The sequence below is a fragment of the Sinohyriopsis cumingii genome, chromosome 10 (genome assembly GCF_028554795.1).
Source record: "Sinohyriopsis cumingii isolate HCF-2022 chromosome 10, ASM2855479v2, whole genome shotgun sequence".
Lineage (NCBI taxonomy): Eukaryota > Metazoa > Mollusca > Bivalvia > Unionida > Unionidae > Sinohyriopsis > Sinohyriopsis cumingii.
The window spans coordinates 113,790,320-113,817,895 of NC_142970.1; the positions used below are offsets into that span (position 1 = coordinate 113,790,320).

The 27,576-nt window shown below is 33.6% G+C and overlaps 1 protein-coding gene across 3 annotated transcripts in view; it reads right to left on the reverse strand.

Annotated features, from left to right (window-relative positions):
• Positions 1-1,054: 1,054 nt before the first annotated feature.
• LOC149791051 (pejvakin-like) overlaps positions 1,055-27,576 on the reverse strand; it is a 41,765-nt gene continuing 15,243 nt past the window's right edge. For all 3 annotated transcript variants that reach the window (XM_089972960.1, XM_089972961.1, XM_089972959.1), the window contains exons 3-9: positions 23,107-23,348; positions 19,082-19,232; positions 17,220-17,439; positions 13,296-13,429; positions 10,763-10,882; positions 9,830-9,979; positions 1,055-6,055 (exon numbers count right to left, since the gene is read on the reverse strand). In XM_089972960.1, coding sequence (XP_089829086.1) covers positions 5,855-6,055; positions 9,830-9,979; positions 10,763-10,882; positions 13,296-13,429; positions 17,220-17,439; positions 19,082-19,232; positions 23,107-23,348 — 1,218 coding nt within the window. In that variant the 3' untranslated portion in view covers positions 1,055-5,854. The remainder of the gene's footprint in view (positions 6,056-9,829; positions 9,980-10,762; positions 10,883-13,295; positions 13,430-17,219; positions 17,440-19,081; positions 19,233-23,106; positions 23,349-27,576) is intronic.

Consider the following 27,576-nt stretch of genomic DNA (forward strand, 5'->3'; position numbering starts at 1 on the left):
CCAATTGGAATAGTGCAGTGGATTAGTTTGCCAAGTGGACTATTGCAGTACATGATATTTCATTACACATTATTTAAAATTTACAAGTATTGACTGAATAAGAGGGTCTTGTTTTTGAGATGGCAGGTCTGGCATAATAATTTTGGATCAATTTATTTATGCTTAACAAATTTTCGCTATTTATAAGCTGTGACATTGTTCTAACAACCATCATGGATGTAATTACATTATCAACAGTAGTGGTGGCATTGTTCTAACAACCAACACTGATGTGATTAGGGGTCCAGAGTGGCAGAGTGGTATAAAGCGCTCACTGTTAAGGATCACTGCCATCTCACCTCTGTCTGCGTCTCAGATTCGGCTAACGTGGTTATGTGAGAAAGCTTGCCAGTAGCTTCTCGTAGGTCGGTGGTTCTTTCCGGGTTCTTCCTCCACCATTAATACTGGCTGCCATGTATAGCCTATTTTGCGCTGAATAATGGTGTTAAACCTTACAACAACAACAACAACTGATGTGATTACATTATCATCAATAATTGTGACATTGTTCTAACTCCTAACACTGATGTAATTACATTATCATCGGTAGTTGTGACATTGTTCTAGCTCCCAACACTTATGACCGCTCTGGTGGCCTAGCGGTTAGAGCGTCTGCCTCAGATGCGGGAGGTCGTGGGTTCAATCCCCGACCAAGTCATACCAAAGACTTACAATAATGGAAGTAACAGGTGCCTCGCTTGGCGCTCAGCATTGAAAGGTTAGTGTTAGGATTGTTTGGCCTGATGTCAGGATAATGTGACTGGGTGAGACATCATGTTACATGTCTGCAGCATGATGCCCCAGTGCTAAACAACACTAAAATTTTACATTGCAGACATCATAGCAATATGACTGAATTTTTGTAAAAAGCTACATTAAAAATCCAGATCACACACACACCCAACACTCGTGTGATTAAATTATCATCAGTAGTTGTGACGTTTTAACAACCAACAGTGATGTGATAATGGTAGTTATATCTATACAATTTGTAATGGAATAATAATAATAATAATAATAATAATAATAACTTTATTTCAGAATTGGGTCCACAGACAAAAACCAGCAATTTCAGACAAGACAGAAATAAATTAGTACAGCAATTTGCTCCAGTGATTAATTGATAAACAGTGACAGAATTCAAAGTGAAGCACTCATTCAAGATTTTGTTATTACTACCAGCAATTCTTTTTCTAAATGATAAACTCTATTTTAGCAAGCTGCAAAGGCTATTGACATTGTTATTTACAAACATTCCCAGTGCACCATGGGACCTATAATACAATTTGATGCCATATTTTCTTGGACTGTATTTATTGCAGATGGGATTATGTTTTTAGAATCACAAATATTATTTTGCATTTTCAATTTTATGCCTGTTGTTTTACAAACAGCACTTTTAATAACATGAAAATTTGGAAAGTTGTTTTTTTTCCAGGTAAATAATTTAAAAATTACCCATTTCAGGGTTTGTAAATACGTGCAATACCATATGGCATGTATTTTTAGCCAGAGAATTTTTTATTATTTTGCCCAATTAAATCTGTAAAAACTAGTTATAATGTATCTCTGACAATCATAACCACCCCATATCTGCAATCTGTAGCATAAAAGTAACCAAAATTTAAAACTTTTTTTTCTAAAAATTATGTTGGAAACGAATCCACTATCCCATATTTCTCCAAGCAAACAGAAATTAAAGTATAGAAAATAACTGCCATAATGATCCCTTCATTAAAGGAATCTTGCAACAAAAAAGTAGTTTTAAAAAATTTAATAAATAAATATCAAATTTGTTTCACTTAAAAATCACATTTACTATTTATTCTTTACCATCCAATTATGTTGATATTTGTTCTGTTAAAAAATCTGTGACAAGTATGCGTGTTGCAGTCATATAATATATAGTAGTTACCAAGAAAATGATAGCATCTACCATGAAAATGACAGTATCCACCAAGAAAATCGGCAACCATGAAACACAATAATCTTCATAAAGTTGTAATAAAAATATACTAGAATCTCAATATAAATACAACATTCATATTATTAAAGAAAACAATATCAGACATAAAAATAAACACATCTTATGCCAACACTGTAAAAGAAATTATTAACACAAGAACAAGGGTAATTTTACCTGTGAAATAACACTGGAATGCACAGTAAAAAAAAGATGGAACACAAATGAACTGTAAATAAAATAACTGCTTTTGGAAACAAATTTGAGTGCAAATGCACAATGCAGAACACTATCAATTAAATAAAAACTAAATGAAACAAGAATGCATTTCATGAATGGATTTGAAATTGTTTTCAAGCTGCTGTTAGAAATTCACTATCAAAGGATTTTCGCATGATAATCCAAGATCAGTCTTTACACTGACTTTTAACTGCTACAATCTATGATATTTTTCTTGTCCATACAGGTATGAAAAACAACTAACATTGATGCTATGACCTCTGTTGGTTGTCACTGTATACCTTGTTTGATTGAACAGATATAATAAAATATGCTAACAAATCCTTGATAGCTATATTTTACACTTATTGCACTGTTATATTTTATTCAAATTCAATGTGTTCTTTTGTATTTTATTTATGTATTACTGAAGTAAGTTTTTAATAAGATAGGATTGGTAGAGTTCTCTCTCAGTAACACCGTTTTTTTCCCCCATAGTTCATTTACCATAGCAGTCCTACTCTGCTGTCAGTTTCGCACGTGATGCTTTAGAACATGAGAATATGCAATGCACAATTTCTGATATGCTTGAAACGTTTGTGTTATACCCCAAACAACAACAAAGTTTTACTTTATACATAAAACAAAGTTGTACCTTATACAATGTTTTTCTTTATGCATACAACAAAGTTTAACTTTATGCATACCAATGTTTTCCTTTATGCATACAACAAAGTTTAACTTTATGCATACCAAAGTTGTTCTTTATGCGTATAACAAAGTTTGACTTTATGCATGCCAAAGTTGTTCTTTACACATAATAAAAGGTTCTCATTCATATATACAACAAAGTTTGACTTTATGCATACAACAAAGTTTGACTTTATGCATACAACAAAGTTTGGCTTTATGCATACAACAAAGTTTGACTTCATGCATACAACAAAAGTTTGACTTTATGCATACAACAAGGTTTGACTTTATGCATACAACAAAAGTTTGACTTTATGCATACAACAAAGTTTGACTTTATGCATACAACAAAGTTTGACTTTATGCATACAACAAAAGTTTGACTTTATGCATACAACAAAAGTTTGACTTTATGCATACAACAAAGTTTGACTTTATGCATACAACAAAGTTTGACTTTATGCATACAACAAAGTTTGACTTTATGCATACAACAAAAGTTTAATGCAAAATATTATGAGCCTGAATATGTAGCACTACTATAAATTTTTCAAGTCATGATTTGTTTATTCTGTATACATCGTCTATTATTAACTATTACAATACAAATATGTACATATTCATGTACAGTGTATTTCCCCACATATCAGTATATATTGGAATTGTAATATACTGTGTACAGTTTTGATGTAGCTTTTTATTTAAAAAATTTATTTCCTGACTTATCTTTCTTACATTTACTATTAATGAAAGTTGTAAAAGTAAAATTATACAAAATTATCAAATATGAAATAATACTAGGAGCATAAGAATGAAAGCAAGCAATGTCCATGCAACCATGAAATATAGGTGTCACAATTGTGTCAAGTTATTCTTCAGATTTATTGCCCATTGATCACTATCTTGGGAGGAACAGAGAGTACTGCTAATCATATGTGATCACTTTTTAGGGAATACCATAGTGTACTGATCACTAACCACAAGCAAAAGCCTGACCCTATTTAATCACTCTTTTTGGAGTGATTAAGTAAAATTCTGCTAACTGTAAACCTCACTAATCAATATTTAGGTAAGAAGATGGAATACGGTCAACTCAAACCCTCAATGATCACTATTTTGGGATGCACATAGAATACTGCTAACTCTAACCCCAACTGATCACACTTTAGAGTGGAACATAGAATACTGCAAAGTCTAACACAAACTGATCACTCATTTTGGAGCAACAGAGAACCCTAACCAATCAATCTTTCAGGAATGAACACAACATATTACTGTCATTTTGTTTCCTTGGTTGCAAGATAAAACTGCTCAAATGTGGGATTTTTCAAAACTGCTAACTTCACCACTCCCTTGTCAATCAACACCTTGAAAACATACAAAACTGGCTTATGATAAGATCGATGGATCCTTTTTGAAGAAGGCAACAAAAAATGGACAATGTAAAAGTTCAGTCATGTTGAGCATACATTTTCAATGTTAAAATGTCTTATTAATATTGGGTAAATAAAATAGAAACATGAAAATATCAGCATATAACATTTATACTTAGTCTTGTGCCTAGTTACCATGGTATCAAGAACATTGTAAAATCAAAATGACAAAAAGATGACAGTTGTAATGACTCCACATACTTAGCTCCTACGTTGGATTTATGTTGACGACTGCTGAGGACTTAATGGTCCTCACTAAGCTGGACTTACATTGACAAGTGACGAAGGCTTCATGGTCCTTTGACAAGATGACACTAATTTACAGATTAAATGCCTGCCGACACTGACTATAAATGAAAGGGGCTGACAAAAGAGTAACATACAAGTATAGGGTCAGTCTTATTTTCTCTTATAATTATACACTGACATAATGGTAGCACACTAGTGTAGGTTCAGTCTGATTTTTCTAATATAATCATGCAGTGACTTAACAGTAACATACCATTATAGGGTCAGACAAATTTTCTCTTATAATTATACACTGACATAATGGTAACATACATGTAAGGTCAGCCTAATGTTTGTTGTATATGTCCTACATCATTTGCTTTTAATTCATCTGTGGATTGTCCTACAAAATTTCCAGTCAATTATTCAAAAAAGACATTGTAATTATTAATAAAACATACATAATGTTGCCCTTTCTCTGCATCTTTTTTTTAATTTTTATTTTTTCAAATCAGGTCTTGTGCTTTGGAACTGAACTACTGCCAAGTGCAAAATGTGTTTATTAGTACAAGAGAACACAGAACTGTACTTCGGCACTAGCTTGTGCTATCGACAAAGTATATGCTGACATTTTAAATGATGTCTTGCAGAATTAATTAACACATACGTATTTTGGGGTTCACCTCCAGTAGTTTTTTAGTGTAATTCTATCTACAAAGCTTTAGTTTGTTTGTGTTTAATTATGCAAGATACTCAATTTTGAAGGAAGAAAAGACCAACTCTATTCAGATGAACACATTTTTATCTTTGTGTTAAATGTCTGTCATCATGTTTATTGATGTAAGTTGACTTTTTACAATCTGACATCCATGAATATTAAAATACAAATATTTGTGTAGGTCAGTAATCCATTTTACAAATATTTGTGTAGGTCAGTAATCCATTTGACAAATATTTGTGTAGGTCAGTAGATGTTATAATTCTCATCTATCAGTCATATATGCAAACTGGTCTTTGTATTCCTACTAAAACCCTTAAGCCTAGCTCCCTAGAGCTGTTCATATTTCAAGCAATATCAAAACAATTTACAACTGTAATTAACATTTGAAACAAAAATATTGGCACTAAAGTGGATCACACAAGTAAGCAAACATGAAAAACATATATACTAATAAAGGTATATCCATGAATTCACATCAGAAATGCATCACTCCCTACACAATTCTTATATTCTCTTATGAATGATGAATTGTATCATGCAAAGTCATGACTTTTAATATCATTTTGATTTTTGACCCCAAAGTGCAAAAATCACCCAGTAAACTTCATCGATGGTAAAAGGAAGATCTTTTGGTGGCAGAATTTCTTGTTCAGCCACACTGTATCCTAGTTGTTCTAGAAGCTTGATCGCTGCGGCATCTTTTAAGACTGGTTCAACATCACTGACAGTCACTTTAGTTTCTCTTAACCCAGCCTGAAGCTGAAACAAAGTGGAAAGTTTTATTGTTTTTGTTGTTGTTTTGAATTTAACATCATCAGTGCAAGACAGGCTATACATTGTGGCCAGTACACTGATGAATGACAATCAAAATTATTAATGATACACTGAAGTGTGTGGTATAGCAAAAACTTTTATGAGCGACCTCTGCAATGAGTGACCACCTGTTATTTCTGATCACAATCGTAACACATGGATCGATTTTATTATATAAATGCTCTGTCGTGAGCGACCACCTGAATGTGACCAGCGACCATGATGTACTGGCAAAATATACATTGCAAAAACGGAGATAAACTGCACCAACCTTTATTTAATCCAACGACTGCTTATATGTTCTATAATAAAAAAATAAGAGGTTGGCTACCTGTATCTGAAATTCTGAAATCTTGAAGGTACGTCTATAGAGTTTAATATTTTCTCTTGTAAACCTGATGAAAGTAGTAAGCCTGGTTCCTGGCCTTATTGTAGCAGGACCATTGTAGCCACTGTTGATATGTATATGTAGGATTCAGCTCTATGAATGACCATATCTTGAGAACAGAGACAGACACCGCTGACCTTTATGTAATCATTTGTAACAGCGATTGCTTGAGCAGTAAAGATTGATCTGATCAAAAACATCCATGAATTAACAAAAGATAAAAATAAAGATTCTGGCTACTGGTTTGTACATAGTGGCAGAAGGTACAGTCCGTAAACCGGGCTAATTTGATGCCACAAATTTGCCATGGTAGTGCCAAAATTAAGGTATTGGTAGCGTATACTGTTTGTCTTCGGAGTTAATCTGTATAACCTGCAGGTGAATAAGGTGTTTGTCTGTTAAACCAGCAAGTGATGAGAATCATTTGAGGGATTCGATTGATAATGTTAAAAGCTTGTGATGTTTGTTTTTGTTTCCATCCCCCCATGTTACAGTGATTACATCCCCGTCATCAAACTGTTGTCTATTCAAGTTTGTCCAACCAAGCTGCATGCTTTGTTTATAGAGTTAATCCCTGTATGTCTTCTTTGAATTAAGACACTGAATTTTGTCTCTGTGTAAATTATTCTGTTTTTGGATGAGATAACTGTTTCCTTTTTTCCATTAATTGTTAGATATGAAATGAACATGTATAGATTTTTCAAATTTTCCCAAAACCTAGCCACAACCGTCTTTACAGTCGATATTACAACTGAGCACTAATAATCTGAACATCTAGTACCTTAATAACAATGGAAGAACCTCCAAATAAAACAAGACAAATTTTAACGCTGGAGAAAGTAATTTATTGTAACTGACAGTAGTGAAAAATGTCAGACCACTCGCAAAATAGCAGTTTAATTGTTGGCAAAAACAAATTTTGGGTGTTATAAAGGAAAAGGAGTAAATCAGAAATGATTTCATATGCTAATATATGAAAATGTGATCTTCAAATGTAAATGTGATTTTATGTTTAATGATAAAAGTATATTTTTATTGCTATATAATTTTGTTTTTAGATGAATGCATGCAGTATATTAGCAAGAACTATTAATAAAGAATAGACTATATGTGCAGTGATTGTGGTTATTTGTCTTGAAATTGTTCTGAAACTGAGACCTTGGAAACTGATCTTTTTGTATAAACCTGTTATGAGAAACTACTTGTCTTGAGAGACTGTTTTTTGTTGGCAGAAGGGGCGGTCTCTTATAACAGGTTTTATTGTATTAAACAAAAGTAAACTGATAGAGGTCTAAAATGATACAAAATAAGGTAGACTTTTTACTCACTTTACAAAACAGAGCTGGAAAAACCTAACTTTCGAGACTCAACTTTTTAGGCTAAAGATCTAAAGCAGACCATTCCAAATTGCATATGGACAGGTGAAGCTTTACAAAAAGTAGGACAAGTTTGAGAATTGGAGTAAAAAGTGAAACAGCCAATCCAAAAAGATCATTAATACAGTGAGGCATCTCTCAGAAGCAGATGTTTTTGGAGGTATTCATAAGTAACCTAAAAAAATGCATCGCCAACCCCCATTTCAGGTGAGAGAAAAAAACAAGAATCTAAAAGGGTTAATGAGTTTATAAAGAATGAGTGCCTGAAAGTCATGCAGTATATTTTTCATTAGTGTAGTAATACTTGTAACATTCAATAATATTTTTAAAAATTCAATCTGATTACATAGGAGCATTAAGAGACTTTTGGCAATCTAGTATTGAGGTGCTGTTATTAATTACACAATTTTAAAGCCTTAATTGGTGAGTATGTTCAATTACCAACATGCAGCTTTTGTTATTCAGTGGTGATGCCTTGATTATCACATGCAGCTATAAAACATATGATGTTGTGTCATTGTCATTACTGTTTCTGTGGTGATGATAAAGACAAACAACAAGTTTTATCTTTTTTCATTACAAGATGTTATTACACACATTTGTTGAAACATACTATAAGTTTTTTTATATGTACTGTTCTCATAAAACTCTTATCTTTTAAGAAATGAAAATCCACCTCACCCCCTCCTTAATGAGAATTAATGGGGTAATTCTTCCCTGTGGGAAAATTATGGAGAAACTAATGCAATGATTACACTCCTCACTCCCAATGGTTACTGTATAGGAATATAAGTACAAAGATTCATGGATTTTCATCTTTAAGGATTTACTACAAATGGATGACCACTGAATGAATGGATAATTTCACAATATACCTGTTGCTTTTTTGTTGTTGATAAAAGCACTGGAATAATAACTTGAGAATTAACACAACCATTATATAACCCAATCAAAACACCAACATATTATTTTAGTAAAATCTCCCCAAAACTGTCACCTCTCATTTAAAAAAAAACAGCCAAAAAAACAAACCTGTGAACATGATTTTCCAATTCTTTTCATCCACATCTTTTACTGCTCCTTAACACTTACCTCCCTTATCCAATCAAACTCCATCCACATCATTTAAAAAGATTGCACAATATTTAGATCTGATTCATACTATATCATATTTTAACTCTGCCACATGTAGCTCACTGTGACCTACATTGCATGCCTTTTAAGACTGACCTAGTATCCCAGGGAAGTAAGTTGCTGATGAATGGTTGAAAAATACTGACACATATCTCCATGTGCAGATGTGTCATAAAGACCAAACAACTCTAAAGTCTACTACTGTGATATACATTTTAGGCATCCATCAAATCTGCAGTCAGGTCATGGATCTCAATTGGGTCATAGATCTCAATCGGATCATGGATCTCAATCAGATCATGGATCTCAATCAGATCATGGATCTCAATCGGGTCATCGATCTCAATCAGGTCATGGATCTCAATCAGGTCATGGATCCATATCTCAATAGGTAACTGATATGTGATTAACAACAGCCACAACTGTACTGCTATACCATATGTACAATATTAGTCTTGAATTCAAACTCCTGAAAACAAAACTACCAAATTTTAAATTAGACTTAAAATGTGGTGCAAATGACGGTATAAATATGCTAAGCTTAGATATATGGATGTACGTGTGGTACATAAACAACTGGCAATGTCAGATTGTTGGATCAATTGGGAAAACAAATTAAAAGACTTAGGAGTTTTGGTTGTACTGATGAGCACAGACTAATGTGAAAGAGATTTAGAAATGAAATGAAGTCCAACTTACTTTAGACTTTGGTAATTCTTAGCATGAAAAAGAATTTTAAAAAGAAATGTGTGAAATCTGCTGATTATCAATGAATTAAAATCTTGAAATTCTAAAATATTTTCATACAAATATTTAACTTACAGTGACAAAGAGAGCTGGAACTGTCTGTGGTGCACATTTTCGTATTAGGTCCAGTTCCTCTTCTTGCAGCCCAGATAAAGCATCAAACAGCACACCAAAACATGTCAACAGTGGAGTTACCTCCCTTGGAACAGAGAGCTCTCCTGATGCCTGTATACAAAAATTTCACTTTTATCTTAATCTTTCACATATCACCATCATCTTTAATGGTTGAGTGACTGTAAATAATAGATTTAATTTTCACGTTATTCAATATTCAATGGCTTTCATATTTTGTTGGTTTATCTTTCAGGACAAACAAAATTCTCTAGTACAGAACTTAATGTTAATCATTGCAAATTTTAATTCATTGCATTTTTACTTAGTTGTAAAAAATAATGAGACAGACTCCATATTAATTTTCCCATTAAATACAATATTGATAAAATACTGAATACAGTCAGTTCAGATTGAGTGTAGCATTAGCTGTACTTGTCAAATCTGAAAGACTTTATACCCACAGAACATAGCTATTCACTTGGTGACTACAGTTTATATCAGAGAGCATAAAGTTCACAATTTATGACCAGCCATGATTTAGGACAAGTGACATCTTTTTGATATCAGTAACAGAAGAGTACTCATATGCTGGATGTTGTTACTGAACTACTGAAGTAAAAAGACATATTTTCTGTTGCCTTATGCAATTTTGCAGCAAATAAAATGAGCACTATACAAGCCATCTCTGCAATCATACAGTCGATGCTAATGCACTTTAATTTCTTTTGCTAGCTCTTGAATTATGCTATAAAGCAAATGTTCATTTGGGAACAGCTTTAATAACAATGTTTTAGCCTCAGCATAGTAGACAGTGATGCTAAAATCCACCATAAATGATGAAAATTGTTTCAAGAAATCATTACTGTTCAGCATAGATGTTTGAGCATAGCAAACCTGCACAGTGATCCCAGCCAACTCAAGCAGGTAAAGCCAACTCTCCTTTGGTGTTAGAAGTTGCTTCTGTAAATCCTGCACATTTATTTCCTGAGCTTCCTGTGACTCAAGTTTCTCCACCTGAAAATATTAACAGCACAGAATGCTCATTAAAAGTCAGAATTTTAAAAAATGTTAAATCTAATAGAACGTTTTAATTCTCCAAAAGTTTTAGCACTGTAATTGTTTTTATGCAAGACTTGATTCAGAAACCTCACCCAAGTAATAGTTTGCAAATTGGTTGATGAGGGTTTCATCCTTAAAGACAAATTAGACAAAATTCATCTTAAATGAAACCCATTCAGACAAAAATATTCCAGGTAAATATACACAAGAAAAAGACACGTACAATCGTATTCAATTTATACATTTTTTTCTGGCATAAACTGGAATCGATAGAGTTTGTACAAAAGCACATCATCTAAAACTGTACAAAATGACACAGTAATGAAATTACATTTTGCTGGTAGAAAGCACACTTGAAAAAGAAGAGACACATTCTGACATAACATCTGTTATTTCAAGTTAGAACTGTTTTCTTAAATTGCCATTTTGATAGTAATTGATATGCATTTATCCTAACCTATAGTAAATTTTAAATTGGAAATTCTTCCTGAGACATAAACACGCTAATCTATCAAAAGATTTTCAACACATATGTAAAGCATAAATATTTGTTACCTTTAAGTATTTAACTGAGGCATAGAATACAAAAGGCAGAACATATATCTTATTGCCACTAATGATGCACAGTTGTCTGATCTTATTAGCATGTTATAACTTATTGGTATGTTATAACTTATTGTCATGTTATATCTTATTAGCGTGTTATATCTTATCAGCATGTTATATCTTATTAGCATGTTATATCTTATTAGCATGTTATAACTTATTGGCATGTTGTATCTTATTAGCATGTTATCACTTATTGGCAAGTTATATCTTTTTGGCATGTTATAACTTATTGGCATGTTATATCTTATTAGCATGCTATAACTTATTGGCATGTTATATCTTATTAGCATGTTATATCTTATCAGCATGTTATATTTTACAACATGTTATACATTTTCGTCCTTGTTCTCATCCTTCTCATTATCTATAGTACCATTAATGCCATTATCAATATTATCAAGCAAAAATATTTGTATACTTTATTCAAGCTGACAGATACTAATTTCAGGCTAGTCATTTTTTAAAAATTTATGCTGGCTACAGGTATAGTCAAGTTTAAAATATCTGTGCCAAGTTAGATGTAGCATGTATTCATTATGATACAGAAGTTATAACTTTTTAAGAAAAAATTAAACCAGTGATGAAATAACAAAATGTAACAATTTATAATCATGATGAAAGGTATTCTGTAATCTAATTTCAAAAGTTAATTGTTTTCTTAACCCATAATCTATCTTTATTTTACTATCATCTTCCATTCTTATCTTTATCATCTTTATCATCAAAACCAGTCATCCATGTCATCACAATTTCTATCACTGTTCATTAACAGCAAAACAATTTCTATCACTGTTCATTAACAGCAAAACAATTTCTATCACTGTTCATTAACAGCAAAACAATTTCTATCACTGTTCATTAACAGCAAAACAATGGCCCTTATAGCTTGGATATGCTTTCATTTCCTTACCGATGGCCACAATTCCCAAAATGTAACCGTAACTCTGGAAACAGTCGAATCTCTAGGCATATTCATTCATGCAATAACTGACTCTTCTAACTAAAACATCAATGAGCTGTTTATTAAGAGGTGTTAATTAACAATGGAATGTAACCTATCAATGGTGTCCTTATACATCAGGTGTTAATTAACAATGGAATGTAACCTAACAATGAACTAATGGTGTCCTTATACATCAGGTGTTAATTGACAATGGACTGTAACCTATCAATGGTGTTCTTATACATCAGGTGTTAATTAACAATGGAATGTAACCTAACAATGAACTATTGGTGTCCTTATACATCAGGTGTTAATTAACAATGGACTGTAACCTATCAATGGTGTCCTTATACATCAGGTGTTAATTAACAATGGACTGTAACCTATCAATGAACTAATGGTGTCCTTATACATCAGGTGTTAATTGACAATGGACTGTAACCTATCCATGAACTAATGGTGTCCTTATACATCAGGTGTTAATTGACAATGGGCTGTAACCTATCCATGAACTAATGGTGTCCTTATACATCAGGTGTTAATTGACAATGGGCTGTAACCTATCCATGAACTATTGGTGTCCTTATACATCAGGTGTTAATTGACAATGGAATGTAACCTATCAATGTAACATCAGTCCCCTTGTACACGAGGAATAATGGAATATCAAATGTAACTGAAACTGTGAGAAATACATGTTTTGATTCCACAAAGCACCTTCCACTGGTAACAATGATAAGAGAAGCATTTTATTTCTATTTTGGTGTAGACTTCTTGGTGGATACAAATGTTGTGGCTCAAAATATGCCAACATACCAGTTTTATGAAGACTTGAATATCTCTGGGAACAGACATCATATTTAGTATTACTGATGTCAACTCAGTCCTGTCTTTATCTGATAAGTCCATAATCGCTTGAAAAACCTCCTCTGGGTACTGAAAATCTACTTCTGAAATTAGAAAGCAAAATGGACACAATTACACTGCCAGAAAAAAAACAAAATGAAGCTCATTTACATTCAATCACTATTTTTATATGTGCATAGTATTACTTTTCTTTCATATTTTACAAAAAATTGAAACAAAATTTTAAACATCTGCTGGTGAACAATTAATTTTTCCAAACCCTTAAATTCCAAAGAACTATATCTCACCTGTTTCCTTGCTTGATATATATTTTTCATATTCAAATTGCTTTGATCTCAACCTTGCTAGAGGATACAAGAGAGGAGTGTGTGTGTAGGAGACCAGGAATACAAAAAAGCAGTGGTAAGTAATTGTAAAACTGATATACAACACTTGTCCCTCTAGGGATTGTAAATTAATGATATATATAATATCTTTAACTAGGAACATCCCATGATTCTATAATAATAATAATAATAATAATAATAACAATAATAATAATGATAATGATGTTTAGGTTCAGAGGGTAACCAATTTTTTTTAAAAAGTAATCTCTCAACACACTTTATTATAATGTGGTTTCATTTATTTTCAAGGGTATGAATTTTCAAGGTTTTGTTTTTAAAAATGTATTTTTGTATTTAAATTTGTGGATTTTTCTCTGTCAAAGTCTGCATATTTAAAGGTATTTAATTCAAATACCCAAAATTAAGAATACAATAGAACAGAAATATGTTCGGGGTTCTCATGCTTTTCCAAAGATAAATTTCCAGGGGTTTTCCAAAATGAAATTAATTTCTTCATATGACCATTACTGAATGGAATTATAGAACATTTTAGATTATAAAACATGCATTTTCTAAATCAAAAGATGTTTCTATTTTAAAACTCGAAAAAACATCTAAGTCTGAAAAGATGATCATGTACAAAACCACAAAATGTATCACATGAAACAAGTTTGACTATAAAATGGCATGCAAGGTCATTACAATGTACAGAATAAAAATTCTAACTTTATTTTGCTGACCTGCATTAAGTTGCTAAGTGGAAACAACAAAATAAACATAAATTAGCTTTGTGTCCTTTCAAACCTTAATTCTAAAGAATTATATAGCAATGTATATGCATGTTATATAACATTTCCTTTCACAGTATAAAAAACAATACATGCAAAGTATTAGAATCTTATCTTGTAACAAAAAAATGTGTTTCGCTGAATTTATCTGTGCCAATAAAACCCAAACAAGATTTTTCAAACATCCTTAACTCCTTAAAAAGTTTCGGTTAAAACTCCATCATTTAAAAAACATTTACAATGGGGTTGATTTAAATTTTGATACAAGACCTTAAAAATTATAATTCTTGCATATACAAGGACTGAATTTTTGGTAAAATCAACTTTTCTTGTTATTCAATAAACCAGTCCCCAAACCTGTCTTGATACAGGAGCTCATATTGTGTTTTAATATATAATACAAGGAATGACAATTTCCCATTTACCCGACATTCTATTTAAGATCTGAAACCAATGCTTCGAACTACATGTCACAGTGTAATAGTTTCGCACCAAAATTCAGCTCAGAGATTAAACATTTTGGACAAGAAATTTTGCTTAAAATAAACAGCAGTCTGTTTTCTAATATGAGATTTCTCCACATATTCCCACCCTATTTTTCACATTTGGACATTTCGGCTGGGAAATTGCCCGTGTCAGAGAAAATGCATGTAGAAAATTTGGAAATTGTCGACACCATGCGGTAGCGGCATATGGTAGTCGCTTACCGGTGGGCCTAGCAAATTTAAACAGCTGTTGTATCGATCATACCTGCATGAAATTGATAGAAAAATAATTTATTTGCTCAGAAATGGCAAGTATTATAATTGTTATGTCTTTATTCTGCTGACAGACTTGACGAAATTAAAGCATAGAAGAAACCTGACCTGGTACTCGCCATTTGCATTACTAGTCATATGAATTCACAAATCTAAACAGTCAAGTGATATCTACAACAAACTCTTTTTCAATGTTGCTGTTCAAAAATTCAATTATATTAAATGAAAGTCAGATACCTTTGGTAAAACCAGACAACATATATTTCTCAACATATTTATTTTGAGAACAATGACAAGAAACCTGTCACTGTCGCAGCAATCTGAATAGTCAGATTCATTAAGCTGAGGGCACATGTCAACATGATAGTCAAGTGATACAACAAATGTTGTTCTCAGAATCAATCAAGAGAATTTTGGGTTCTTTCATTTTGTATTTTTATTACAACCATTATACAACTTTCATTTATTATTTTTATTCTTTTCTACATCTGAATTGGGTTATTCATAAATTCATGGCTTGTATCAAATCCTAGGAAAACTGGTACCCTATGACAAGAAGTGAAACAGTAATATACAAAGGTTGGATTTGGATTTGCTTGCTGTTGTTTTATCATAGTTACGAGATACTGAGGACCTACAGTGATTAGAAAGTATTCAAGCTGGTACTCAGTTTGAATTCTACTTTTCAACGTATGATAGCTCACCCTTCTAAGATCTGGTAGACTTATGACCATAAAAAAACAACTTTGATCCTATTTCCTTGGCATGATAAAAATGTGTTCAATTTCCCACTGAAGCCAACAAAACCAAGCAAAAACTTTGGGTAGAAGATGTCAGTGATGAAAATATAACTTTGTATGTCTTTTATAGGGAACACTGCCTAAGCTTTTAAATCAAGATGGCCAGACTCTGGCAAAAAAGCAATACAGTGGTAATTACGTAACGATTTACAGATGATCAGCAAACCACTGGGACCGCCTAGAGGTACAGTAGTAATTGACCAAAAGTTGACAGTGGGTGATTCCATTATATCTTGATGCCTTATTTTGGGCTGTTGTGACTCCATGATTACGTTAATACAAAATAAAAAAATAAGAAACACAGCGATTAAGATACCTCTTATTTCAGTCTTATAAGCCATTGGTAAAATATAAAGTCTTATTCCAGTCTTACAAATCCTTGGGAAAATATAAACATCTCGATACAATATTTCTCACACCATTTTACACGCATTAATTAAAATTTCACCATTCTAATGCCATTATTTGGCTGTTTGTTGAATGCATGAACAGGAATCATAAAAATCTTAATAAGCATGGTCATGTAACACAGCTGTTGATTAGCATGGGAGACAACTCTGAAAGTACCTATCATTACAAGGATTTTAGCTCACTTGTTACCAGGGAATTAATCAAATAAACAGTTAAGAAAATCATGGATTATATTATTTTTAAACAAATTATTTAAATGCTTATTATCCACATATCTGATCCCATCAATATGCAAACATTTCCCCTTTGCAGTATCCAATGTGATTCACTGTCACAATTCATCAAGTCAGATGTGTATATTCAAAAACATCGGACAGAGTGAATAAAGAGGTGTGAAAAATAGAACCTGGACACAAAGAAAATTTCTGATATCAGATGTAAATATGCATGCTAAAATATGTTATGGACACCACAAAATCCCACAGGAACAAATAACCATCATATGTTACTGCAAACAAATAGCCAACATGTTACTGCAAACAAATAGCCAACAATCTTTGCATGAACTTCATGCACAAAGTGCAATCCAACATACATGGAAATGAGAAGCATGAAAACCAGCAGACATGAGTGTAAATTAAAGGAAAAAAAGATGCAAATTTAAAAAGCATATTTTCTTTCTGGTTTTCCACCCAGCTCATGATTTCCACATACATACATACATACATACATACATACCTACGTACATACATACATACATACATACATACATAAACTTAAAAAGTCTCACCTTGCTTATGCGGGTCAAATGAAGCATCAACCTCATCATAATCCAAGGAATCCTGAAATCCTCCATGTAACCCTAAGGCCATGATCATTTCCAATGAACCATCCTTAAGGCTGACATTCAGTTCATTAACATTGTAGGCAAGAGCTGTGTTGCTCGCTAGACCAAGCTCTCGATTCTTTTCAACGTCAACCTCAGCATTTGTTGATAACTTATGCAGTACCTGAAAGAAAAATTCATACATTTATCTAGGATATGCAGTTCATGCATGACAATAAATAAGTTTCTCAACACAAAAATGTAATGTCATAATTTTTTTGTGTGTTCATGGACTATGCTAAAACTATGCTTGTATCATGTGTTCATGAACTTATAAAAGTATTATAGCTTTAGCATGTGCTTTCTATTTGTACAATATTAATCTACTAAACAAAATTATAGTAAGTTTCACAATTACAGCATCACATAAAATGAAATATTTGTTAAAATTAATTTATTTTATTCCAGAGCAAACGAAAACAATTTCTGTATCTTATATAAATACTGACAACTATATCAGGCACTAAATTGTCAAGTCCCTGGCTTCATTATATGCATCTAGTTACAAATTTCACTGTAACCTCAAATACAACACCTTAGCTTATGTAAGTAAGTGGTTCAAGGAGAAAAGTTTGAAATGCCCACATGCCCCTAATGGATGGCTTGAAGTTTTGCAGAACATGATATGTACACTCATTTGGACTCACCAGTGGGTTTAAACATAGTTTGAATCAACCAGCGTGTGTATCTTTTTAAGGGAATAATAAAGTTTTATTGTCTGACTCAAAACATGAGAACAGAAAAACATTATCTACTTGCTGGAATTTTATCTGTATAATTGGGAATATATACTGGGTCTGGGCTGTATACTGAGATTATCAGAATGCTTGGATTAGGTTAACATATATGTGGATGCTACCAGAATGCTTTATTTGGGCTAATGTATGCATGGAGGCTACCAGAATGCTTCATTTGGGCTAATGTATGCCTGGAAGCTACCAGAATGCTTTATTTGGGCTAATGTATGCCTGGAGGCTATTAGAATGCTTTATTTGGGCTAATGTATGCCTGGAAGCTACCAGAATGCTTTATTTGGGCTAATGTATGCCTGGAGGCTATCAGAATGCTTTATTTGAGGTAATGTATGCATGGAGGCTACCAGAATGCTTTATTTGCACTAATGTATGCATGGAGGCTACAAGAATGCTTTATTAGCAATAATGTATGCATGGAGGCTACCAGAATGCTTTATTTGGGCCAATGTATGCATGGAGGCTACAAGAATGCTTTATTAGCGCTAATGTATGCATGGAGGCTACCAGAATACTTTATTAGCGCTAATGTATGCATGGAGGCTACCAGAATGCTTTATTTGCACTAATGTATGCATGGAGGCTACCAGAATGCTTTATTTGCACTAACGTATGCATGGAGGCTACAAGAATGCTTTATTAGTGCTAATGTATGCATGGAGGTTACCAGAATGCTTTATTAGGGCTAATGTATGCATGGAGGCTACAAGAAAGCTCTGTCTGGTCCAACATGTGCATTGACATACCCATAATGCATGGTTGGAACTAACATGGAGACTGCCAGAATGCTTGACCTAGAAGATGTTGAATAAAGCTAACAGATTTGTTAACATCATGATTCTTGAACATATTTTTTTTTTAAAAACCCATATATTATATTTTACAGAGTATAATCATTATTTAAGATTCAGAACATGCTAAGCCAGAAGTCTTCATAGAAACAGTTTCCTGTATCACTAATGTGAAACAATACAGTTTGATTTACAAGTGGCTACATAGCAGATTTGACCATACCTTAGCAGAAGCCTCAGCTTTTGCATCCAGTGAGGTGTCCCTGTTAATATGGCCCTCTTCTGTCAAGTGGACAACTCCAGTTACAAGACAAAGAGTTTTGTTCTTGTTTTGCCGCACTTGTTTAATAAAGGGGTGGTGCAGATTCAACTTCCTGAAAATATAATGCATAGGTTACAAAGAATACTACCTTTGAAAGGGAACTGCCATATACAGCATATTATATTTATGAGATTATCAGATTTTGATGATAACTGGAAAAGGGGTTTCTATCACAACTTGTCAGTTTCAAGTGCAAGTGAGATCCATGATGTGATATATCTAACTTTGGCTCCTGAAACTATATTTGTAATCTGTTGCATTTATTATCATCAAGATCTGGATGATAATGATTAAGAACTGATCAATTATGCCTTTTTCTTTCAAAACCATTTTATCAGGACATAGTTAAAATGGCAAAATCAAGAGGACAGAAGTTTACATTGGTAGTGTTCTTACAATACTAAATGGACCTGTTTAGTAAAATCGTCAACTGTAAACCAGTCAAATAAACCAGCTGAGATATTCAGTCATATTTTGGCCTCTTGTTAAATGATAAAATATGACTGTTTCCCCCTTTCCAAGATCAAAAGATGTTGTTGTTGTTGTAGGGTTTAACGCCATTTTTCAGCACACGATAGGCTATACATGGCGGCCAGTATTAATGGTGGAGGAGGAACCCGGGAAAACCACGGAAAGGACCACCGACCCACAAGAAGCTGCTTTCAATTTAGCCGAATCTGAGACTTGAACCCACACAGACAGAGGTGAGATGGCAGTGATCCGTAATGGAGAGTGCTTTAGATCACTCAGGGCCCCATGATGAAAAGTAAGTCATGGATGAAAATAACTAACCTGATCAATTCTTCAGTTCCAAAGTGACAAGCTAAAAGTGCTTGACACACATATTCTGGTAGTTTCAGCTTTCCTTTCCAGTCAGCTATCAGCTACTTTTGAAACAGGGACAGTTGTAAGATGAAGCTGGTTGTATTTGCAACAGATACAATTGAGAGATCATCGATAAAAAAAGACTTCTACTTTTACATCTTAGGAAAATAATGTGCCAAATAACAATGACAGAAAATTGAAATTGGCTGTTCCTATGCACTCAAGAAATGAACTAGACCAAAGTAGGGAAAATTAATTTTGATTACTATATATATATATATAAGTATGTATGCTGTATCAATTACATACCCCTAGATGCATACATTTTTCATTAAAACGAAACGAGGCTTGCCGGGTTTTCTATTAATAAAAAATTTATAGAACGAGTGGTATATCATTGATGCTGCATACATAATGTACATATATTTTATTTATATCGTATACAAATACATGTATTTGCCCTTTGAATGGAGTGTAAGATTGACTATGGGCAACTGTGTATTGGCTGAGTGAATGAACTCCTCACATCCCTTTCGAGTGTTTCTGCTACAAAATGTAGTTCAGTGCCTTTTGTTGCTATTTGCAATCACCTCTGCATATTGATAAGTTGTTTTCTTTTTTGAGTTTCTATTTTAATTCACAATAATTAAATCAATATAAGACACACTTATGATTTAAACATGAAAGATGGTTTTAATGAAGAAAGTAGATCACTACAAATACATGGTTAGTTCTGCCATTCACGTACCGGGGCACGGATTTAATGTGGAATAGAAACTAAGCAAAATGATGAACCAACAAGGTGTGTGTGTGTGTGATTTGGATTTTTAACGTAGCTTTAACAATTTTTCAGTCATATCACTACAATGTCTGCAGTGTGGCAGTTTATAGTGATGTATAACACTGAGGCATCATGCCGCAGACATATAGCATGATGTCCCACCCAGTCACATTATCCTGACAACCAACCAGTCCTCGCCTCTTAATGCTGAGTGCCAAGCAAGGCAGCTGTTAGTACCATTTTTATAAATCTTTGGTATGACTTGGCCAGGGATTGAACCCACGACCTCCCGCATCCGAGGTGGACACTAACCACTAGGACACCGGAGTGGTATAACCAACAAGAGGTAAATAAAATATTTTAATATATTTACAGTTGATCTAAGTCATTATTCTGCTTTAGTAACAGTTCTACTGACCATAAAACACACTCTCTCTCCCTATGGTCAATTTGACTTTAAATCTCTCTCTCCATCCTTTGGTCAGTTTGACTTTAAAACTCTCTCTCATCCTTTGGTCAGTTTGACTAAACTTTTACCATCATTCATAAGTCAAGATATCATGGGATGACAGAAGCAAAAATCCTCTAGGCTCATGTTTTCATAGATTTTCACCCATATCTTTCTACGATAGTCCAGAGAGAGAGAGGGGGAGTGAGACAGATAGAGATAGGTGGGGTAGCCTTTGGACATTTTATATTTAATTAATAATAATTAATTTTTGGAACATTATAATAGGTTTATGAAACAACAAAAGCATTAAATACATCACAGTGTGTGTACCACATAACCAAGAAATTTAACATATAATGTCAACAGGGTTTGCAATCTTGTATCATTGTATTGTGAACACTGTAGATAAATCCTAAGGAATGCATACACATACCGTTACTATGAACCATATTCTTGTAGGTTACCTGGTGTAAGTTCAATTTCAAGGTTTTCATCCAGCCCAAATTGCAATGAAATTGTTACCATATTAAATTAATTTAGAAAATGGGGATTATTAATACTTTTTATCTTTATTTTCATATGTCACTAATGATTAATGAGTTGACAGCAAACAGTTGCAAGGGCACTATTGCAAGAATGTATACGTGTATTATTGCACCATGGGTGGGTCACAATTTGATATACCAAAACTATTGGCATAATAAATTGTGATCTGCCCATGGCACAATAATATGAATATATAAACATTCTTTCAACTGCAGGCCTATAGACCAATGATGAATTTCTACTCATTCATCATAAATGACATGAAATTTGAAAATAACAATAAAATGTATTAATAGTCCCTGTTTTCTAAATGAAATTAAAATGGTAAACATTTTCATCAGAATCCTTTTTTCTCTTCCCACCTCCCTTCTCGTGCATAAGGGACAAAATATGCAAAAATATGGAGTGAGAGAAAAAACAAATTTTGAAATACTGCTGAATGGTGACGGGTTGACCAGCATGCAGTCTGTTTTTGTCCATCCAGCATGTACACCTTACATATATTCAAGATCAGTTTAGGTTCAAAATAACTCACTGCTATTTCCAGTACTGATTTTTCAGCTCCAATCATCAAATTTACTTCAAAACTTTAAAACAAATCATTGACACCATGCCTATTATTAGACAGTATTTGCAGAACCACACTGGGAGTCAGTTTTCTAAGCAGCCCCTATTTATAACATTTGTAAAACTTCCTTGATGAATGCAAGGTTAAAACTATAACAGAATGCTTGTTCCACGGCCTAATATGTGAATCGAATTTAGCTTAACATCCCTTCAGGTCAAGCAAAAGTACCCAGATGTGTAAACAGCTGCCAACATAGAAATAGACATATGTGGTGTGAAGTGCTATGAGACCTCTTCATGCAACACTAATAATGTTGCATGGGTTATTAGTAAAATAACAAAAATCACTGTTCTCTAAGTGTGTAAATTCAAACAATAAACAGCAACTATGTTTGCTCAGTCACCTGATTTACACAATCAAACACTAAAAATTGCCATGGTCTAAAATTACTTATCTGGATTATAAGTTCATTACATCAACCGTTCAAATAGGAAACAACAGACCACCAATACCTGCTATATCATTCATCACGTACACCCACTAAAAGAATTCATCGCCTGAAGTCAGGGGCATTTCTGCCACATGCATCCCTCATCATTTTTATTACCTATCACACATGCAGACAAATACTAATCACTGTTTTTGCTCTCTTCGTGCTCAATTAGATGACACTTATTTTTACATTCATTATCTGCTGACATCTACATAATGGACAAATGGAAAACCAGTCTAATATAACCATCTTGATACATCACCTCTTCATGAGTTCCTGCATTAGCACCGATTTGTCGACCTCAGACTTGGCCACTTTCCCAAACTTGACCTGTATTGCCACAGTGTCAGAGGTTTCTAGATCAACATCCATGATGTCTTGAACCAAGTCAAAGCCAAACTTTCCTTTCAATGAAAACTTGGTTGTCCTTTGGTAGTCGGAACTCAGGACTTCCTCCTCCACTGCCACAGAGATTGGAGAACTGTCCTGTAATACTTCTGTCAGCTTAATGGAAAGCAAAATACAAAATTGGTACACAGGAGTGAGTTTTGTCCTCTAAATTTTTTTGTTGATATTGATATATAATAATAAAAATGCTTATATTGGAGTATGGACTGATATATACTGCTACCAAACTGACCAATTTGAACCACTGACCCACATGATACTGTCAACATGATTTCTGAGCCTCCAAGTTACTATGATAATAAACAGCATCAACCACCTGTATTTTTCTTTATTCTGGGGAGAAAAAAACCCCACGATGTTTGTGTGTTTAACCAGTTAAGAGATGAGAGCTTTCAGCTTGAAGATAATATTAACTTTCACAGATGGATATGTCATATATACATGTGTCCTTCTAGAACTGCTCAAAGACATACTACTGAATATTGCTAATGGCTTCTTAATTTCACAATCTTCCTTACATCTAAAGTCAAAGTGATTCCAATCAGTGTTCATTGCCTGTTACTGAGTATAAAGTCTGGTTCAGGTTTATTCAATAGTGAATGACTGTCACTTATTACTAAACCAGGGTTTCAGCTGGTTACTGTGTAATTTTATAATACCAAGAAATATTTGAAGTAAACAAAACTAGTTCCACAACCAGTCTAACTCATTGTTTCCAAAAGTGTGGTACTCATACCACCTGGAATATTTGGTTCGGTTTCTGTGAATACGTAGGAGAAAATAAAAACTTGCACTCAAAATCCCCACCAGAGCACTGGGGAAAGTATGCCGATAAGACCATGTCCCAAATGGGGTATGCGAATGATACAAGTTTGGAAAACACTGGTCTAACCAATTGTCAATTAGAATAAAATACAGATAATGAAGAATTTGTAACAACATAAATTGTGATAGTGTAGTTTACTTATGAATACTTATACATCAATATATATTTAAACCACTAACGGTACATTAGTTTTATCAAAATTACCATGGTGGTGTCAGTGGTAAATGATGGTGATGGCAGTGAGTGTTAGCTGTTCAAGTCAGAGCCACATTTGTTTACTGGTCCTTTTTTTTTATTAGCGGAAAACCCAAGACAGACATTTTTGTCATGGCAAAGGCAACGCAAAAACTTGACTACGGTAACATATACTTCTTATACCATGTTAGGAAAAAAATTAACAAAATGGACAACTGTACAGAATGAAACTTTTCACTGAAATATTTAAATATAAGGGAAAAAAATCTTTATATTTAATAACTGAAGAAAAAAATATAATAAAACTTTACGTGTGTAAATATGGTAAGTTTTGCATGAATTTTACATGAAACTGTTCTAAGAAAACAGACAGGATTCTATAATGTGAAACCACTTGTCATGGATTCATTCTATTTTGATGCTACATATGTAGCGGACCAGTCTAAGCTGAAAATAAATGGTGCCAGATATCATAAAAATGGGTGGAATAGGTGTGACTGATGTTATATGATTGAAAAATGTTAGAGAGGGATTTTGTTCAACTTACAAACATGTTGCACCAGACCATCGTTAAGAGACAAACCATGGCAGGCCGAGGATAGTACAACAGTCATGAATTGTGGACTTTATGAATATTCGCAGAAGTTACTGTAGACAATTAGACTAGTTAAAAGTGTTATGCATAAATAAAATTTATCAATTTCTTTTGTGTCTGTACTCTTGTACAAACTACTAATCCACACAGCCGAGTGGTCTAAAGTGCTCTGTTACGGATCACTGCCATCTCACCTCTGTCTACGTGGGTTCGAGTCTCGGATTTGGCTAATGTGGGTATGTGAGAAAGCTTGCCAGTAGCTTCTCGTGGGCCGGTGGTTCTTTCCGGGGTTTTCCCCAGTTCTTCCTCCACCATTAATACTGGCCGCCATGTATAACCTTTCGTGTGCTGAAAAATGACGTTAAACCATACAACAACAACAATCCACATGGCTTTAGCTGATTTGTGAAGAAAAAATTAAGGGCAGATCCAGTAAGTAGTAAATATAAATGCATGTTCAATAAAATAAATTTGTATATTTTTCATAGTTTTTTGTAATGATGGCATGTAATACAAAAGATTGCTCTTTTTATGCTCAGATTACTGACATTAGTAATAATTATGCTTATACCTCTCTTGGTGGTCGGCATGTGTGAACCTACAACAAAGCAGCACAGGTTCACATTTAATACAATTTCCCTTTGATTGGGTACCCAGGTAACCGATCGTTAGGACTGATGGGTACCCAGTAGAAATTTCCAAAAATTTTGACATCTGTAATACGATAATAATGAATATGGTTATAGTACAGTTTTTGTAATGTTGTAATGATGATGGTAACGACTATTATGCTATAAATTTTGTAATGTTAATGAAAAGTATGATGATGACAACAACTATTATGGTTTGGATTTTGTATGAGTGTGTGATTTTGGATTTTTAATGTAGCTTTAACAATTTTCCAGTCATATCGCTACAATGTCTGCAGTGTGGCAGTTTATAGTGATGCCTAGCACTGGGGCATCATGCTGCAGACATGTAGTATGATGTCCCACCCAATCACATTATCCTGACACCAGGCCAACCAGTCCTAACACTAATCTCTTAATGCTGAGCGCCAAGCGAGGCTACTGTTAGTACCATTTTTGTAAGTCTTTGGTATGACTTACCCAGGGATCAAATGCACGACCTCCTGCATCCGAGGTGGATGCTCTTATCACTAGACCATCGGAGAGGTGTGGTTTGGATTTTGTAATGTTAACAAAGATTATGATGATGATAATGACTATTACTGTATTTCATGTATTTTCTCGTACCCTTTAATTTTTTTGTCAACAATCTAGTATCAAACCAATAATTATTTAAATGGATCATATTTTTTCGTACATATCACTTTGCATTTTTCAAAAAAATCCATTAAATTATCGAATATAACATTTCTACTAAGAAGATTTATGTTTGCAAAAAAAATCGAAGATACTGTATAACCATTTCGTTTTTACAAAATTTAATAATTAATTGTTGCTGAGAAAATACAAAGATTGATCAGGGATCGTCCTGGGCTTCGCCAATGTCGCAAATTGCGATTTTTTTTCCTTATTGGCGACAAAAATATCCCATCTGGCGATTTTTTTGGTGACATACTTTTTGGTTATTTAATTTGTACATACAATCATGGATTTGGACTGGATAAATTAAAAGGCAGAACGAAAGGAAGCCACAAACTTGACTAAGCAATGCATTGGAATCAATCTGTTACACAAACGATCCTTTGCTTATTGACAACCCCATCTTTACAGTGCATTGTTACATCATAATCTGCTTATGCTGACATCTGGGCTGAGTACTGTATGCTGTGATACAGTCAATCATGCTACCGCACTATACCTTCAACTGACCGACTTCTGAAGACGCGAATAGAACAGATACAATTAATTGCATGGCTAATCCGTTTTTTTTTTATACATATACCAATACAACAGTTTTGCTGAACCTTCATAGAAAACTGATAACCTCTGAAGTACCGACTGTGTATAAATACAAAGCAAATGGAAAAAATCTCAATCACAATTACATCTGTCGCCAGTGCAGCATTTTACTCATTGATCTTTTCCTTTTGCCATCAGTCCCGTGTTATGGCTGCAGAGACTTAAACTCCGCAACAAGAAATAGCAACAAAAAAAAAAACAGGTTTGCATAATTAATAATAATTATTTATTTCTCAAAATACATGAGTGAAAGAATCCCTAAATTGTGTGTGAATTTATGCTTATATATACGGTCCAATATTGCCAGGTGTTCACCCGTGTAAGTTTCATTCGTGGGAATGGAGATCCTATTTTTCTTGTCGAGAAAAGTTATACAGCATTCAGTGATCATTCTTGGGATTTAGGAAGCAATTCACTACAAGCTTTGTGAAGCTAGCCATAAAGGGGGGGGGGCCTGCTGAGAGACTACTGGTGTCATCTGTCAGCACTGTGGACTGTGAACGTGGATTCCGTAAGATGAACCTCATAAAAACTGACATCAGAAATAAGCATGTACAGATGTGAAAAATTAGACTTTGAAACTGCATTCAACAAGTGGGCAGCTCTAAAATCGTGACGGATCTTCATGCAACACTTTGTAACATTTTGTTAATGCTTGTTGTAATTAAAGTATTAACTAACCCATCTTTTGTAATTTTCATTGCCTGTTACATTAATAGACTAAATTAACACTTGGAAAAATGTACACTACTTGTTTTGGCGACACTTTTTGAAAATTGG